Below are 16806 nucleotides of genomic sequence, written 5' to 3'. Positions count from 1 at the left end.
GCTGTAACTTGTGTGGAAATTTTTATTTGGCAGTGGCTGGATAAGGAGTGATGGGGAAGAAAGAAAGAAAAATGTGATTTATATTTGCTGTTTGCTTGTGTGACAATTTATGAGTCAGCCATAGCCTAAACTCCAATTCCACTGTCCTTCAGAGATCTCCAACTGTTTATTTTCAGCAGGAGTGAGGACCAGGTCTCCAAAATGTTATCATTCAACAGCAGATGCAGCTTTAAAACTATTCCTGGTGTTTATTCATCTGTGCAGGAATTAAGTGAATCTGCAGTGAGGAATTTCCAGAGATTTCATCCCCATTGCTGGAATTAGTTCTTTCCACTTTTAGTCCCAGTAGTTCCGGACCTGTGTGCTGATTTTTGTCATTAAGTCTGTTTCTGATTATAAGGCAATGTCAAATGTCCTGTAAGATTTGAAAAGCCTTCCTACTTTTTAGTTTTAAGTCCCCTTTTGCTTTAAAAATAGGAGCAGATTAGCAAGTTTGGAGTTGCTGTTTTCTTGCATGAGCAAAGGAATAAAGGAAACCAAGATTTAAAGGCCTCTGCATTATAAACCAGGTTAGATTCTCTTGACATTGGGGGTTTTTCCCACCACACAACAGGATTCAATGGAAGTGGAAGAGTTTAAGTGAACTGAAAGAGATGTTTTGTCAAAGGTGGAGTTTCTGGTGAGGCAGGGATGCAGATTTCTCCTTATTCAGGAGAGTTTTTCCTCTTACAGTTCTTTTCAGTAGAATCTCCTTTCCTGTAGACTCTGAATTGCCAAGTATGATTTATTTTAGTCTCAGCCCCGCTGTTTTCTTCTCTCCTGTCCTTTTCAATGGTTTGTGATCTTGGCCATGCTCAGCTCTCAGGAGATTGGGAATCACTTGTGCAGTTCATGAAAAAATGGCATCATAATGGTAATGGTCTCAATGAATGAGACTCACTCCTTAAATTACATTATTTCCCAAAATGTTTATATTCTTCTGAACTGTGACAATTTCAGACTCTGTCTGGAGAATTGCCGGCTCCTAGACTTGATCCCCCACCCATTTCCAGACTGTAGAACAAAAGAAGAGAAAGAAAAGGCTCAAAGGAATTCTAAAATTCCCAAACTGGCATTTTAGACCCAGTCACCAGCTGGACAGCAAATCCAATTCATGGCCATTTTTACTCCTGCCAATACAACTGTAGTTTTGTCTCATGAAACTCCCAAAACTCCAACAGCAGAGTGTCAGAATCAGGAGGAAAAGGTCTCCTTAAATTCCCACCTCTGCCAGCACAGAACACAGACAGCTGTTTAAGTTCAATAATAAAGAAATAATACGAAAATAGGAAATAAAGAATAGGAGTTGTTGCTGCAGTCCTCATGAAAACCCTTCCTCATGAAAAAACCCTCATGAAAACAGAGCTTTCCCTGCTCTGGCATGTGAAGATGACCAGGGATGGTTTCCATGGCAGTGGGATGTGCTCTGTGCTGCCCATGGCAGGGCAGAAGAAAATGATGCTGAAAACCTGAGCCCATCTGTGAGTGACTTCTTCAAATGCTCTACAAAGCTGGGTGTGGGAACCCAGGACATCCCTCTGGCTACCCTGGAGGACTTGAGACCGTGGCAGAGAGTCAAAAACAGAGAGTCTTAGCCCATGGAAACAATTACCAACTTTGTGTGAGGAGTTAAAAGCCACAGGAGTTTGAGTAGAATGATAGTGAATTTGTCACAGGGTGAAAATGTAGAATTGTAGGGATTTAGAATGGGGGTTCAAGAGGCAAGATGGAGGAATCTGGGCATGGCATGTATTCTCCTTCTCCTTCTCCTTCTCCTTCTCCTTCTCCTTCTCCTTCTCCTTCTCCTTCTCCTTCTCCTTCTTCTTCTCCTCCTTCTTCTTCTTCATCTTCTGCTGTGATGTTGGCACTTCTGGATTGGTTTAGAGTAGAGACAAACTGTCCAACAGAGGTGATAGGTATTGGAAAATTATTGTAAATAAAGTACACATAGTTTTTAGTATAAAAATATAGCACTGGACAGCAATGCCTCAACCCAACCTGCTGGACATACCTCAGCAGGTCAGAAAAAGAATGTAATGGATAAGGGAAAATGAACAACCTTGAGAACCAGAGCTGAGGAATCTCAACTTCTTCTTCAGTTGCTGGGCTAAGAAATTTTTTTTTTAATAATACAATTTTTTGTATTAATTTTTTTTTATTCTTTAATACCTCGGGAGCCATTTCAGCAACAACAAACCTGAGAGCTGGGGACGTTTTTGGGGCCCATCAGTCCCTGGGTGGATGAGTCCTGGTGTGTCTGAGCCCTGGGCACGACAAATGTTGGCTCAGAAGCAATCAGAGCCTGTTGTGGCTCCTGCTGTCCCCTGTGCTGCTGGAGCTGCAGAGCCTGACAGGGCAGCAGCTCCTGCTGCTGTGTGCTGGACTGGCACTGCCCAGGCAATGGATTTAACTCCCACAATCAGCCCAGAAACAAAAAAAAAAAATCCTCCCATGGGTATTGCAGGTTCTTTATTTCAAAATAACATTTTTTAATCTAAATGGTATTTTAAGTCAAATTGTATCAGCCTCCACATATTTTCTCTCTTTTTTTCTTGATCTGTTTTTGGCAACCTTAAGAGGTAGAAAATTCCTCACAAAAGTCTGGACCTTGCCTTTATTAGAGACCATTTTTCCATTTGCCATTGTGAAAAAAAAACACCAATGAGAAGCAATCAGCAAAACCAAGGCTATCAAACAATAAAACCTTGAAGTACAGCAATTATCTCAAACTCTACCACCCAAACCCTCAGCTCTCATGACCTTTCAGCTTTGCAGGGTGCACGTGGGTGAAACCACTTGAATACTGATAATTTTTCAATGTTATCCCACAGCCCTTGTTTACTCCCTGGCAGAGATAAGTTACCTCACAACTCTCTGAGGCAGAATCAGTAATTAAGAATGTAATTTGCTTTGTGCACCCCAGGGAACACAGGGAGCAACATGGGGTTTGACTCCTGCCCACTGTGAGCCAGGGGAAGCTGCCTGGAGGGAGGGACTTGGGCTGCCCATCCCTGCACTGAGGATGAGGAGGAGTTACAGCATGAGGAGGAAGAGTGAGGATGAGGAGGAGTTACACCCTGAGGAGGAGCAGGGAGGATGAGGAGAAGCAGTGAGGATGAGGAGGAGCAGGGAGGATGAGGAGGAGTCACACCCTGAGTAGGAAGAGTGAGGATGAGGTGCAGTTACACCCTGAGGAGGAGCAGCGAGGATGAGGTGGAGTTACACCCTGAGTAAAAGCAGTGAGGCTAAGGAGGAGCAGTGAGGATGAGGAGGAGTCACACCCCAAGTAGGAGCAGTGAGGCTGAGTAGGAGTAGGGAAGATGAGGAGGAGCAGTAAGGAGGATGAAGAGGAGTCACAACCTGAGGAGGAGCAGTGAGGGTGAGGAGTTGCAGTGCTCACAGGAGCAGTGAGGATGAGGAGGAGTCACACCCTGAGGAGGAGCAGTGAGGCTGAGGAGGAGCAGTGAGGATGAAGAGGAGTCACCCTGAGGAGGAGCAGAGCTCACAGGAGCAGTTCAGGACACTTTGTGGGACATTCATGGCATCCCAGGCTGGTTTGGGTTAAGGGCCCTCACAGCTCTCTTCATTCACTCCAGGCCCTGCCATGGCAGGAGCCCCTTCCACTAGGCCAGGCTGCTGCAAGCCTGGCCTGGAACACTCTCAGGGGAATCCACAGCCTGTCCCAGTGTCCCACCACCCTCAGAGTGAAGGATTTCCTCCCATGGTCCCATCCAACCCCACTCTCAGCTTAAAGCCACCCCCTTGCCTCTGAGCCCAAACCTTCATGGAAAGCCTCTCCAGCCTCCCTGTGAGGTCTCAGCTTTCCCCAGACCCTTCTCCTCATGCAGAGTTAATTCTGGTTTATTTCCTATTATTTATTTCCTATTTTCATATTATTTATTTATTATTGAACTTAAACCAAACAGCTGTTGTGCAATACCACACCGTTTGTGTTCTGTGCTGCAGGATTTGGCAGAGGTGGGAATTTTAAGGAGACCTTTTCCTCCTGATTCTGACCCTCTGCTGTTGGATGGAGTTTTGGGAGTTTCATGAGACAAAACTACAGTTGTATTGGCAGGAGTAAAAATGGCCATGAATTGGATTTGCTGTCCAGCTGGTGACTGGGTCTAAAATGCCAGTTTGGGAATTTTAGAATTCCTTTGAGCCTTTTCTTTCTCTTCTTTTGTTCTACAGTCTGGAAATGGGTGGGGGATCAAGTCTAGGAGCAGGCAATTCTCCAGACAGAGTCTGAAATTGTCACAGTTCAGAAGAATATAAACATTTTGGGAAATAATGTCATTTAAGGAGTGAGTCTCATTTCAGGGAAGTTTACTGTAATTCAGACTCCCCTTCTAAGTGAAGAAGTGAGTGAGCTGCATAAAACAAGGAGGTTTTGCTTTGCTAAGCTGAGTTCTTCTGTGGGTACCTCAGTCCAGGTTTGGGCTGTGATGATTTCAGCCTCGAGGTAATCTGAAAGAAGTTGGGGAGGCAAAATGCAGTTGAGCTATTTTGGTATGCTGAGGCAGAAAGAAGAGACAGAAAAGCAGAATGGAAACCCAAGACCTCTGAAAATCCCAGTCCTTTGAAAGTAAAGTGTAATTAAGGACATAAGAATGATTTTAATTTAATTTCACACTAGGAAACACACTCTATAGCTTTTGTATTTTGGGGAATTATACATAAAATTATTAAGAAAATAAGACAGTGTAAATACCAAAGTATTGTGTCTTTAACTCCATGAAATTATAAATCTGAGAGAGGCCCTGTGGCTGGTGATGCCACATGTCACATGCACCCTGTAAAGGTTTAGTGTCACTCTCACACTGAACAATTCCATTTTATTCCATTTTTATGTTAAAAGTGCTCCTTTCCTCCTAGTCCCAGCTCCTTCCATCCCCATGTACAGATTAAGGACAGCATCATGGAAGGGAGGAGTTTGAATTGCAGGGTTTTTTCCTCCCAAAGTGAGCACAGATGCACTGAACCCCTTGGAGCAGCTCTGGCTGGACAAGGCCACTCTGATCTGCTGCAGAAATTCTGTGACTCAGAGTAACATCTGGGATGAGTCCTCACTGCCAAATGAGAGTCCTCACTCCAGAGAGAGCATAAAAAATAAATAGGACAACTATTAAACAATTTTACAGATCAGGTGGGCTTTACTTTACTAATAGTTAATGCCTCCTATAAATAAAAAAATCATGGGAGGAGGAAACTCTTCTTGAAAAATGCCATTTGTGGTAGAAGTGTGAACCCCTCAGAGGTTACCCCAGGGAGAAATTTGCCAAATGGGAACTGAGGAGGGCGTTGGGAGGGGAAGGGACATTGAGGATGAAGTAAAATAATTTGTGGAAAAAACCCAAAAACTTCATGGTGGAGGTCAGGGGAGAAAATACCCAAGCTTCCTTTAAGGGCCAGTTTGCAGGTTTAATAGGAAATTAATAAACTAAAACAGAGTTTGTGGGGATCTAAGGAAATGCAAAGTCTGTGAGAAATAGACTGCCAGGTTTGGGGACGTGGGAACAGGAGAAAGGGTCCAGATGGTGACAAACCCAAATGCTGCAAGAACCCTGCAGTAAATGGGGACCCAGAGCCAGGTGTGTGCCTGCATTAGAATCCTGCTCCTGAACACACAGATCAGGTTCATTTCATCATTTCCTGGCATTTTCCCTCTTTACACCTCTGCCATGTTCCTGGGAAAGTCAGAGAGCTGCGCACAACAAAAGCTGATACTTGTTGGGATTTTTAGCAAATGAAGCCAAGCAGGGATCTGATTTCTGCTCATTTAAACTTTTGCCTGTGGCACAGCTAGAGGCTGTTTCTGTAGGATATAATCCTAGCATGTCCCTCAGTATATACTCACTAACAGTATATTATGCTCTGGTATTTTGTTAGCAATATATTTAGCATTAAGAGATAGTTTTCTTTCTTAGAGGGTGAATATTATTCTATGTATATATGTCCTGTCTAATGTATCTTTAAGAAAAATGTAACTTAACAATATATATCTATTCTTACAATCTTCCTCTGCTAAACCACAAAAAAAACCCAAAATACAAAAAACCCCCAATGAGGTAAAACACGATTGAACAGTTTGTTTCGTTGTTTGCATAACACCTTTTGTTCCCTCCTTTAAAATGAAATTAAAATAATACAAATTTTTGTTCCCAATGTGGCTCAAAGGTGCCACAATTTTCAGTGGAGGTGTGTGTGAGCCACACAATGTGGAAAGGAATGGAAATTTTATTCCCCAGCTTGCATTGTGAACCTTATTCCTGTATGAAAACCTTTTTCCTGGGAAAAATTAATACACATACAGTTGAATGATCTTATTTCATCTCAGGCAAATCACATTCTTCAAAGACCCACAGTGCATCTTTCCAGTAACATAAATTCAGCTGGCTCTTTTAGGAACTCTGCCCCTGTTTGGCAGGTAAATGACACAGCAAAACACCTTGGAAGAAATCTATTTTTTTTTTTTTACTTTTGCCCCGGGAATTATTTTATTGCTGATTAAAACATTCCATAGCACCATGATTAGACCCAGCTCTTTACATTAATTGACCTCCATGTGGGGCCTGATTTTGTGTCTCTGCAGCTGCACTGAGGGAAATTAAAATTTAGAGCTCACTTGTGCACTGCACGAGTTGTTTGCTAACACAGAATGACAGCAAAGTGAATTTTTCAGCCCTTCCTTTCCCTGAGAGCCTGGGAACAAGATTGCTTTGGACCTTTTTCAAGCACTTAAATTTAACTTCTTATGTAAAATCTGACTGTTGTCAGGAAAGGCTGCTGCATATTCCTAAGGCATCTCTATAATTGCAAATATAAAATTCATCAGAGAAATAAAAAAATCTAGCTTCAGAGTTAAATAAGGTGAATAATTGAGTGAGAAACACAGAGCCCTTAAAGCCTGCACTGCTGGCACACACTCCTGGGTGCATTTATCATTCAGTTTGTCACCTGTAGGGGAAGGGATAACAAATCCAGGGAAAATACAGTCTTGGCTTTGGAGTGGGGCTTCCACAAAGGCTGCAAACTGTGCCTAGCACCTGTATAGCCAGGGCTGTAAATCCATGTGGGTCAGGTGAGGGTGATGGGCACAGTCTGGTACCAGTCCAGTCCCATTTTTGCAGAGCTGTAAATCCCTGTGGGTCACATGAAGGTGGTGGGCACAGTCAGGTAACAGTCCAGTCCCAGTTTTCCAGCGCTGTAAATCCCTGTGGGTCAGGTGGTTGTGGCAGGCACAGTTTGGTTTGGTGCCAGTCCAGCCCCTGCATAGCCAGGGCTGTAAATCAGTGTGGGTCAGGTGAAGGTGATGGGCAGAGTTTGGTGCCAGCCCAGTCCCAGTGACCCTGTGGGTCAGGTGGGCACATTTGGGTGCCAGTCCAGTCCCATTTTTGCAGAGCTGTAAATCAGTGTGGGTCAGGTGAAGATGGTGGGAACAGTTTCGTGCCAGTCCAATCCCAGTTTTGCAGAGCTGTAAATCAGTGTGGGTCAGATGAAGGTGGTGGGGCACAGTTTGGTGCCAGTGCAGTTCCAGTTTTGCAGAGCTGTAAATCCCTGTGGGTCAGGTGAGTGTGGTGGGCACAGTTTGGTGCCAGCCCAGTCCCTGCACAGCCAGGGATGTAAATCCCTGTGGGTCAGGTAAGGGTGGTGGGCACATTTTGGTTTGGTGCCAGTCCAATCCCAATTTTGCAGAGCTGTTAATCCCTGTGGGTCAGGTGAGGGTGGTGGGCACAGTTTGGTGCCAGTCCAGTGCCACGGGCACCCCAGGGCTGGGCTCTGCAGCCCAGGTAAGGCAGGGCTGTGCCCAGCCAGGGCTGCTGCTCCTCCCTTGGGTCACTGCTCGCTCCTGGCCTGTGCAGGCGTGGCTGAGCTGGACAAATGTCCCTCATTCCTCCTTCCAGCTGGCCAAATGTCCCTCATTCCTCCTTCCACTGTCCTGGGGCTGCCTGGGCTCAGCAGGAGATCACCAGGGGGTTGGACAGGGACCGTGGGCTCTGTGCCTGCTCCAAGGGCTGCTTGTGCAAGAGTTCACAGGCTGCCAGCTCCTGCTGAAGAGTGTCCAGCACTTCCAACAGCTGGGCTTTGCCTTGGGAAAGCAAATGGCAAACATGAGCATTTGAACAAAGTCAGCAAGTTGCAGTTTCACAATTATAACAAGCTCTTTTCTTCATAGGTGCCCTTTCAAGTGGTTATCATTAAATGTCTAAATTTTGTGAACAAATTATGAATTCCTGTCCAAGAAAACTGAGTAAATCTGGGTTCAGCTGTCTTCTCTGGTTTCCTCTTGCTTCATCCCCTGCCCACTGAGGTCTCATGTACTTGTGTGAACAAAGACTATTTGATATCACCATTGCCAACCCAACCACCCACTTTGGCTTGTCAGAGAAAAAAGGTTTGATTACCAAGACCTGGGAAAGAAAAATGTTTGATTGCAAAGACTTGGAAAAGCTGCTGAAGCCTCCCCAGGTGCACAGGCAGACAGTGGGAAGCAGAGAAGGTGAGCTGTGCATGGCAGTGGTGATGCAGAATGCACAAAAAGCAGTACTTGGAGTTTAGGGGAGCTGAGCTGTGCTGCTCATACAAAGGGAGGAGCTTTGAGCAGCATTCCTTGGTATTATTGTCACTGCTAGTAATGAAGGGATGGGTCTTCTTTCAGGCTAAATTATTTATAGCTCAGACAAACATCAGTCTCAGGGGCTATGAGGTTTCAGAGGAGCAAGTATTTGGCCATAGCTCAAGAGCAGTCACAAGTTCTTTGTTACAAGGCAATACAGGACTTTCTAACCCAATGACAGCTGCCACAGGGTTTATTTTGCTTTTCTAACCCATCACCTTTACTCACTTCTGCTGCACTGTGGATACTTTTGTCCAATGGCTTCTGTCTCACATGCACACAAATGCTTCTGTTATAATTCTGAACTCTCAGCTCACTCCACACAACCCCAGCCCTACACTGCAAACCCTTCACCATCTCAGCAGTACAGCTGCTCACTAACTTAAGGCACATTCTTACAACTATAGAACCCTAAGTTTATGATTTTTCTGCTTAATATCTGTATATTGTATTTTTACATTAATCCAAGCTTTTTCCAAGGTTGCAACTCAAACCCTTCAGCATCTGTGGAAGTTTCAATTTTTCCAATTCCCACACCCTGGAGTCCCTGTTCCTGTGCTGGATAATTGACAGATAATTCTGGACACTGTGCTGTGGATCCAAAAAGTCTCTTCTTCTGTTCTCCCAGGAGAACATCACACCCATGGCTCAGCTGTGGTTTCTCTCTGTATTGGTGTTCTGGAGCCTACAAAAGTCTGTCTTTGCCCTCTTTTCTCTGCTTCCTCTGGAGCTGAAGAGCAGAGCTTGGCTCTGGGCTGCCTGTGCCCTGGATTGCTGGGCACAAGGGAAAACAGCCTTTGAAACTGCAAACCCCAAAGGGTTCCCATGCTGTTCTCCCTAAATCTCTGTAAATAATATTCTCCAAAACCCAGCCCCCAGGCCACATCTGGTCTTTTCTAATCTAGTCTTTGCTGCCTGCCTATTAAAGCCCCTCCAAGCCATATTCCTGGGACAGGATGTCCATTCCTTGGAGGGAAGTACAAATGCTCTGCTAATAGGAACAAAGTAATCAAAGCAAAGCCCGGGGGCTGTGATCCCTGCACAGCTCCTGCAAAGGCAGCTCCACACCACAGGCAAGGACAGGAGCTTGCAAGTTTAATTTTCACACCAGGATCATGAAGTGCTGTTATTAGAGGAGTGCAGGTTTGAGCTGGTTTCTGCACAGAACTGCTCTGGTGGGTCAATCATGAGTTGTAGAGAGGAACCCAACACACTGGGGTAGCAAACCTGAAAACAGCTGCATTACATACTTGGTCATTTCTCCACTTTCTCGTATCAATGAAACCCTAAAAATATTTGTAGGACACTGAATTATCCCCCTAAGGCCAAATTTTAATTAAATTTTCACTAAAAAAGCACCCTGACTGTGGTTTTGATGCATCACAGACTAGAAAGCATCACTCTCCATAGGTATTCGTCTTGCAAGCTACCTCCTTCTCCCCAGCCTGTACCCTAGGATTTGAAATATCCTTTTCCTACCCAGTGTTTGTCCCCAAAGGACTCTTTTCATGGTTCTTTAGATGTGATTTCTTTTCTTACCAGGCTGAGGGTCACAACAGGATTCCAAAGTGCTCAGCAGGATTTTCCCCAGGGCTCGCTTCGATATGTTCTGTAAAAAACAAAACAAAATTATAGCACCAATGTGTCCTTCAGCAGCTTACAGATATGCAACAGAACCTGTGTGCAGGGTATTTGCATATGGAAACTAAACCAAAATGCCACTGAATCCTGATTAACACAAGATTTGATATCTGCTTTATTTTCAAGCATTTGATCTAAGACCCTGCTCAGACAGTTTGTAGGGGGTTGTAATTCCTTAATATGGCTGTGGAAAGAGAAATAACAATTATTCAGCAGGAAATACAGAACTTTCTAGAGCTTGTGCTTGAACAACTGTAGGTGGCAAGGAGGGTAAGCAGAGCAAAAGCTCTTTGAGTCCTCTGCCAGGTCTGTGGGAAGGTGAGCTGGACCTGGTGGTGTTATTTTAGGAAGGGTCTTCTCAGACCCAGCTGAAGGACAGAACAAATGTCCTGTGGCAGGGCTGGATGTGAGATGTAATAAACATTAGCCAAAGTGAGAGCACTGTAAAAATTACTCAGGATCTGGATGGGCTCTCTCAGTGGTGGTTTTACATATGAAAACTGGTGGGACATTACATAATGAGCCTGGGAAAGCAAACTGTCCTCATTTGCTGTCAAGACACTGGTGTGCTTTCTGGGAGATGGTCTGGCAATCAGTTTAATTAGCACTTAGAGAGCCCTGAGTAGCTGCAGGCACAGGTTGTTCTTGCTTAAAACTTCAAGAAGTGCAAATGGAAGGGAGCAATTCTGGGAAGAAGATGCTGCTACCTCCAGGCACAGCTGTCCCTGCTCCCTGCCTGGAGCCCCCAGTGGGGACTGGGGCAGAGTGGGAAGCAGTGGGAGGATTTCACATGGCCTCAGCAGCACTGTGTGAGGTTTTATTAGCCCTGTCAGGATGTGTGTGTGCCTTTGGGCAGTCACTGTTTGGTGGCAGGTTCTGTTGGGAATGAGATTTCAGACATGAAGGTGAATGTGCTGGGGAAGTGACACCTAAACCCACAGGTTCTGATGGGTCTCTTTTGTTTTGGGTATATCCCATCAGGGATTATGGGGATTCTTGTAAACTCCCCTGGCAGTTTTATCTCTTTAATGCTGACTCAGAGTTACATTAGCATGCAATTAAACAAAGGTCCTGTCCTAGAAGGAAAAATACATATTCTGGAATCTTCCTGATTGCTCACTCCTCTGTTTTCCTTGTTTGCCCTCAATTTTGGTTTAGAGGGTAATGAGCTTGAAGATTCAGCTCCAAGGAGACCTTTAGGCTTTTGGAAAGCAAGCAAAGAGGTCTGAAAGCTTTCTGCAACCACCAGGCAGCTCCCAGGGCACACACCTCTAAAATCCTGTCCTGCTGTAAAGGATTTTTTACTTCCTAGAAGGGATGAACATATTCTCAGTTTGGAAGGGACTCCAAAGCCCAGTTTTCAGTCCCAGGACTGCTTTCTCACCATACCAAGCCTCGGAGCTGTTGGAGAAGCTGCAGAACATCCAGGAGCTTCTCTTCCACCAGGGACAGCCGAACCCTCTCTGTCTCCAGCATCTGCAGCTCCATCTTCAGCACTTCTGTCTCCTCCACCTTCTGCTGCAGCTCCCCGAGCCACGGGCCCTTCATCTGCACAAAACACAGCAAACTGAAGGCACTGGAGCTTTTCCCTTCTTGCCCAAGCATTGCAAAGCTGAGGTTTTCCCCTTTTGTGGTAAATGGGGCTCACTCCAGAAGATTCCCTTGAAGTGAAGTCCATTTCTTTAATGTGCTACATAAAGTGAGATATCAGGGGTTGTTAGGAAATCAGGGCTTTGCTCTTGTGCACAATGGGAGTTCATTCATCACTGGGTGCAAGCAGCTCATTCAGGAATTTTAAATATTACATTTATTAAATATTTTATACTTAAATACTAACATTGCTATGTCAGCCTTCTCTCCTTTTGCATTCCCATTGTCCTCTATAGAGCAAAACTAATTTGTGTGCCCTCAGCACAATCATTCTTTGTCATGCAGCTCCTTCCTAGCAACCATCTGTACACTCAGTGAGACAGGAAGATGTCTCTGTCCCTGGTGAAGTGGGGACCAGGTGAGGAACACCAAGAGTAATAACGTCTCCCCTGTTTCTCCTTGCTTTTCTCCGTATGTTGGGATGAACTTCTCCTTTGACCCTGCATGGCAGTTCATAAACTAATTGCCTTTTTAATTAAGCTGGCAGCTTGCATGTGAGCTCATATAGAAAATAATTGACATTTCTTTGTAACACTACACTTGGCAGCATAACTCTTTATTTTTAGACTTTAGAACTCATGTTCTCCTCATCTATCACCCCCAGGTCACCACCCTGTCTTCAGGAGGAGCTATTTATAAGTTTTTGCCTGTTGGAAAGTAGAACTTTCTAGACATGACAAATCTCAGAACTCTCTCAAGCTCTGGTTTTACAAGCCTCAGGTGGAGCAATTATTAATCACTATTTGAGAGTGCTGCCCTTCACTTGCCTGCTAAGGCTCTTGCTTGTTAGCCATATTGTTATTTTCTGATTTTCCACACTGAGCAGGTACAAACAGAAGCAAATACAGCCATGTGTAAGGCACTTTTGTCAGCCTCAGAGAAGGTGTTGGTGGTTTATTTATTATGCTAATATATTTATTTGCAAGATGCTTGCGAGAGAGCATTTCTCAGTCTTCCTATTTGCTTTCTGTTGATTGCAAGGAGAGTCACATTTTTCACAGGAATTTTTTATTACTTGTCTGTTTTGTAGCAGCAAATTTCTCCCCTATAACTGCTGGCTAACATAAAAGGGCTTAAGAATAAATTTCCTAACAGGCTCAACATGATTCATCCTACTGCAATTTAATTCATGTCACATTGAGCTGGCACTGTGTCTTCTTCACCTCCCTGCTTGCCTCTAAATCAAGAACAACAGATTCCATTTTTCTTCTAGAATTTTGTATTAATCTGTTGATAATGGTGCTTTTCCAGACAAGCTGCACAGAACTAATATCCATCAGCAGAGATGAAAAAGAGGGTGGTATGATGCTGCAGAAGAGGATGAGCATCTCAGAATGGGGAAGAAAGGAGAAGAAAACTGGCACTACCTGCAGGTACTTTTTTTTCCTGTGGACTGATGCTAAGCAGTAGAGAAGGAACTTTTGTGTTTCTCTAAAGAATATTGCAAGGATAAATTGTCACTGAATAATACAAATTGTGTAAGGCAGAAACAGGATTTTATTCTGGTTTTATTTTTTTTCCTTAACAAGTAAACTCTTTCATTTAAGTTAGTCAAGGGAGAAAATTATATGAAACACTGTTAAAACACAAAGGATGGCAACATGTATAGAAGCTGAATACTTTACCCTCACTTTAAATATTTCACTGATTCACATAATCCTTTCAGAACTACTGGAAGCTTTCTGCTTTGTTAAGGATGGGGTATAAAATACTGAACAAGCACAGGAGAAAGCAGACCAGGGCAATGCACTATTTTTGTTCCACAGACAGATTGCTGGCACTTCTGTGCCCATCAGGGGCTGAAGTCTGCAGAATTTAAATAGTGAGATCACACATGACCGCTCTGCTCAAGGGGAGCTGGACATGCTGCAGAACTAACTTTATTCATATTTTATTCTATTAGATTTATATATTATATGTATGACATAAATATGCCAGTCTAAGCCAAATAAAAAGAGTAAATAGGATAATTTACTCCAAAACAAGGAGTCACAGCCAGCCTGAGGGATTTATTGAAAAGTTATCCTGCTCCCAGAGGCGTTGGATGCCTGAGCATATGGGGAGTGCATCATCCACAGCTGGAGAACATCAGTAAATCAAGGACAGTATTTGAAGGGCCTGGGGTACCTCTCATCCTCTAAAGGCTCTAAAGGCAGTTTTAGGTAGGAACCAGAGTAGAAATGCAGGTGTTGTAAGAGAGCAGGAGATGTCTGAGCTGACAAACTATAGCACAATGAGAAACATCAGCAACACAGAGCAGAATGGCCAGAATAAAACACAAACACACACAGATGCAGCTCCCCAAAGATGCAAAAACAGCTCTTTCACACTGCTTGGCACCTGTTACCTCTTCCGTGCTTGTTTCCAGTTTTTGCTCTTGGTGGCCCTTGAGTTCTGGCTGCTCTGTGAGGGGGGAGATTGTCCCCAGGAGCTCTACAGGGTCCTTCCCCTCAGTGCTGCTGGTCTCCAGGTAGGACAGCAGCTTTCTCCACGTCTTTTCATCACATCTACATGCATCATTAAGAGAAAAGAGTTAGTGAGACCTCACAATAGAGGTCTGTGTTTGTTAAAACCAGTTTTCCTGTGGCATTCTTGGCAGCACAGGTCACAAATGAGTGTCTGACACTGGCCGAATACCATCTGTTTAGGAGATAATGTTTGGGTTTTTGATGGAGAGGCATAGCATATGATGTGGACTATCCTACATTTCATGGACTGTCTGATGGGGCAGAGAGTGTGATGCATTACTATATACACCCTAAAAGCACGAAGAAAACATGCTGGGGGCGGGAAGGGTAGAGTTAGGTGTTCCTGTAGTTAAATTTCATAACAATAGTTTTTCGGGCCATAGATCTTAGAGAGAGGCCAAGTAGGAATTTATGATAGAATTTGTTTTATTTTTAGGGTTGTGCTTTGTTTTAGGGCGTTGGCAGTTGCGTCTAACCCCTCCCCTTATTACAGGGTGCTGGGGCTGGTTGTAGTGGCGGTTGCAGGGGGTGGCTGGCTGGTAAGCTTGGGGGTTTCCTTTGTGTCTTTGGTGCTTGTTATGGTTTATTTAGGAGGGATGTTGGTAGTGTTTGTTTATTCAGTGTCATTGGTGGCGGATCATTACCCAGAAGCCTGGGCCAATTGGGGTTTTCCTGGTTATGGCCTTGGGATGGGGTTGGTTGTGGTGGTGGGGCTTGCTGTGGGGGGTGTGTTGGGGTTATTAGTGGACGAAGGGACAGTGAATAGTGGGGGGTCTGTTGTCGGTCTGATCAGATTTTAGTGGGGTGGCTATGCTTTATTCAGAGGGGGTGGGATTGCTTTTGACTGGAGGGTGAGGATTGTTGTTGACTTTGTGCTGTTGGAGCTCATGCAGGGGCTGTCTTGGGGGGCGATTCGGGCTGTTTAGTCAAAGGGTCAGGGAGTAGTTTAGTTAAAAATGCCAGCTTTGGGAGTTGGAGATGAGGGTTTGAATCCTTTCTTCCTGAGATAGGGTGATGGGGTAACTCTAAGAAGGGGTTTAGTCTTCAATCTTTGGCTCACAAGACCAATGTTTTTATAAACTATTAGAGTTCATTAGTGTTTGAGTAGTTTATTTTCTATGGCGGCTGCAAGGGGGAATAAAACCAGGATGACTGTGAAGTAAGTGAATGAGGCTAGTTGGCCAGTGATGATGAATGGGTGTTCTGCTGGTTGGCTGCCTACTCAGGTTAGAATGAGGACATTAGTAACCAGGGTTCAGAAGAAGATTTGAGATAGAGGGCAGAAGGTTATCGATCACAGTTTTGATGTGTGCAGTAATGGAGTGAGGAACAGGACAAGGATTGAGGCAGCTAGGGCTAGTACGCCTCCTGGTTTGTTTGGGATGGATCGGAGAATGGCATAGGTGAATAGGAAGTATCATTTGGGTCTGATGTGGGGAGGGAGGACTAGTGGGTTACTCAGTGTAAAGTTTTCTGGGTCTCCTAGGAGACTGGGGGAGAATAGGGCCAGGGAGACGAGTAGGGAAAGTATTAGTACAAATCCTAGAATGCCTTTGATAGTGTGGTATGGGTGGAAGGGGATTTTGACGCAGTCTGAGGGGATGCCTAGTGGGTTATTTGATCCTGTTTCATGGAGGAAGGGGGCTAATTAGGGCTTGGGGGCAATCTCTAGCCAGCTGCTCCCCATGTGCCACACAGGATGGGCACAAGGCTCCTGACTGCAGCCACAGGCTGTGAAATGACCTTTGCAAAGGGCTCAAATGGCATTAATTAAGGAATTAAACTTACCCACTGCCACAGCAAGGGAGCTTGGCCAGCATCCTCCTCCTGTGGCCCAGCTGGGGAGTGTGGTGCCCTGGCCATTGCTCCTCCTCCTCCTCGTCCGAGGCGGCCTGGCCCTCCACAGAGCGACAGAGCTGCTCCTCTGCTGGGAGACAGGCAGCCCTCAGCAGCACCCCAACAACCCAGTGTGATCTCATGATTTGCCTCAGATACCTCGGGTTTCTCTCTGTAGATTTCCCCAGGTGTGCCAATCACCTCTCTTTTCCCCACCCTGACCCCTGCTGAGTGCTGTCTGTCAATCCTGGCATTCCAGAAGGGCATCGAGTGATTGGCAAAGCACAAAAGATGCCTTTCAGCCCTGGGTGTCATTTGTCCCCCGACACTCTCCCTGGTGGGATCCCAACCCTTTCCCTGCCCCTCTCCTCGGGGTTAAAAGGAACAGCAACCACTCTTCTCACTGGTTACAGCTGTGGCCTCTTAAAGTCAGGCCTGTTCCCAATCTTTGATAATTGGCCCAGCTGCAACTTCTTAGCGGTAAGGTTACTTTCTACACTATCTTTATATTCGTGGTTGGAGGAGTTCTGTTGGAGCAGTTGCTGGATTCAG

The 16806-nt window shown here is 45.0% G+C and overlaps 1 protein-coding gene across 1 annotated transcript in view; it reads right to left on the bottom strand.

The window, feature by feature from the left end:
• Window positions 1-4517: 4517 nt before the first annotated feature.
• EFCC1 (EF-hand and coiled-coil domain containing 1) overlaps window positions 4518-16806 on the bottom strand; it is a 41395-nt gene continuing 29106 nt past the window's right edge. The window contains exons 4-8 of the mRNA XM_058813024.1: window positions 16207-16342; window positions 14298-14457; window positions 11690-11848; window positions 10199-10268; window positions 4518-8131 (exon numbers count right to left, since the gene is read on the bottom strand). Of these exons, the coding sequence (XP_058669007.1) occupies window positions 7998-8131; window positions 10199-10268; window positions 11690-11848; window positions 14298-14457; window positions 16207-16342 (659 nt within the window). The 3' untranslated portion in view covers window positions 4518-7997. The remainder of the gene's footprint in view (window positions 8132-10198; window positions 10269-11689; window positions 11849-14297; window positions 14458-16206; window positions 16343-16806) is intronic.

This window comes from Ammospiza caudacuta, chromosome 12 (assembly GCF_027887145.1).
Source record: "Ammospiza caudacuta isolate bAmmCau1 chromosome 12, bAmmCau1.pri, whole genome shotgun sequence".
Taxonomy (NCBI): Eukaryota; Metazoa; Chordata; class Aves; order Passeriformes; family Passerellidae; genus Ammospiza; species Ammospiza caudacuta.
This window is presented reverse-complemented; position numbering and strand designations above follow the sequence as displayed.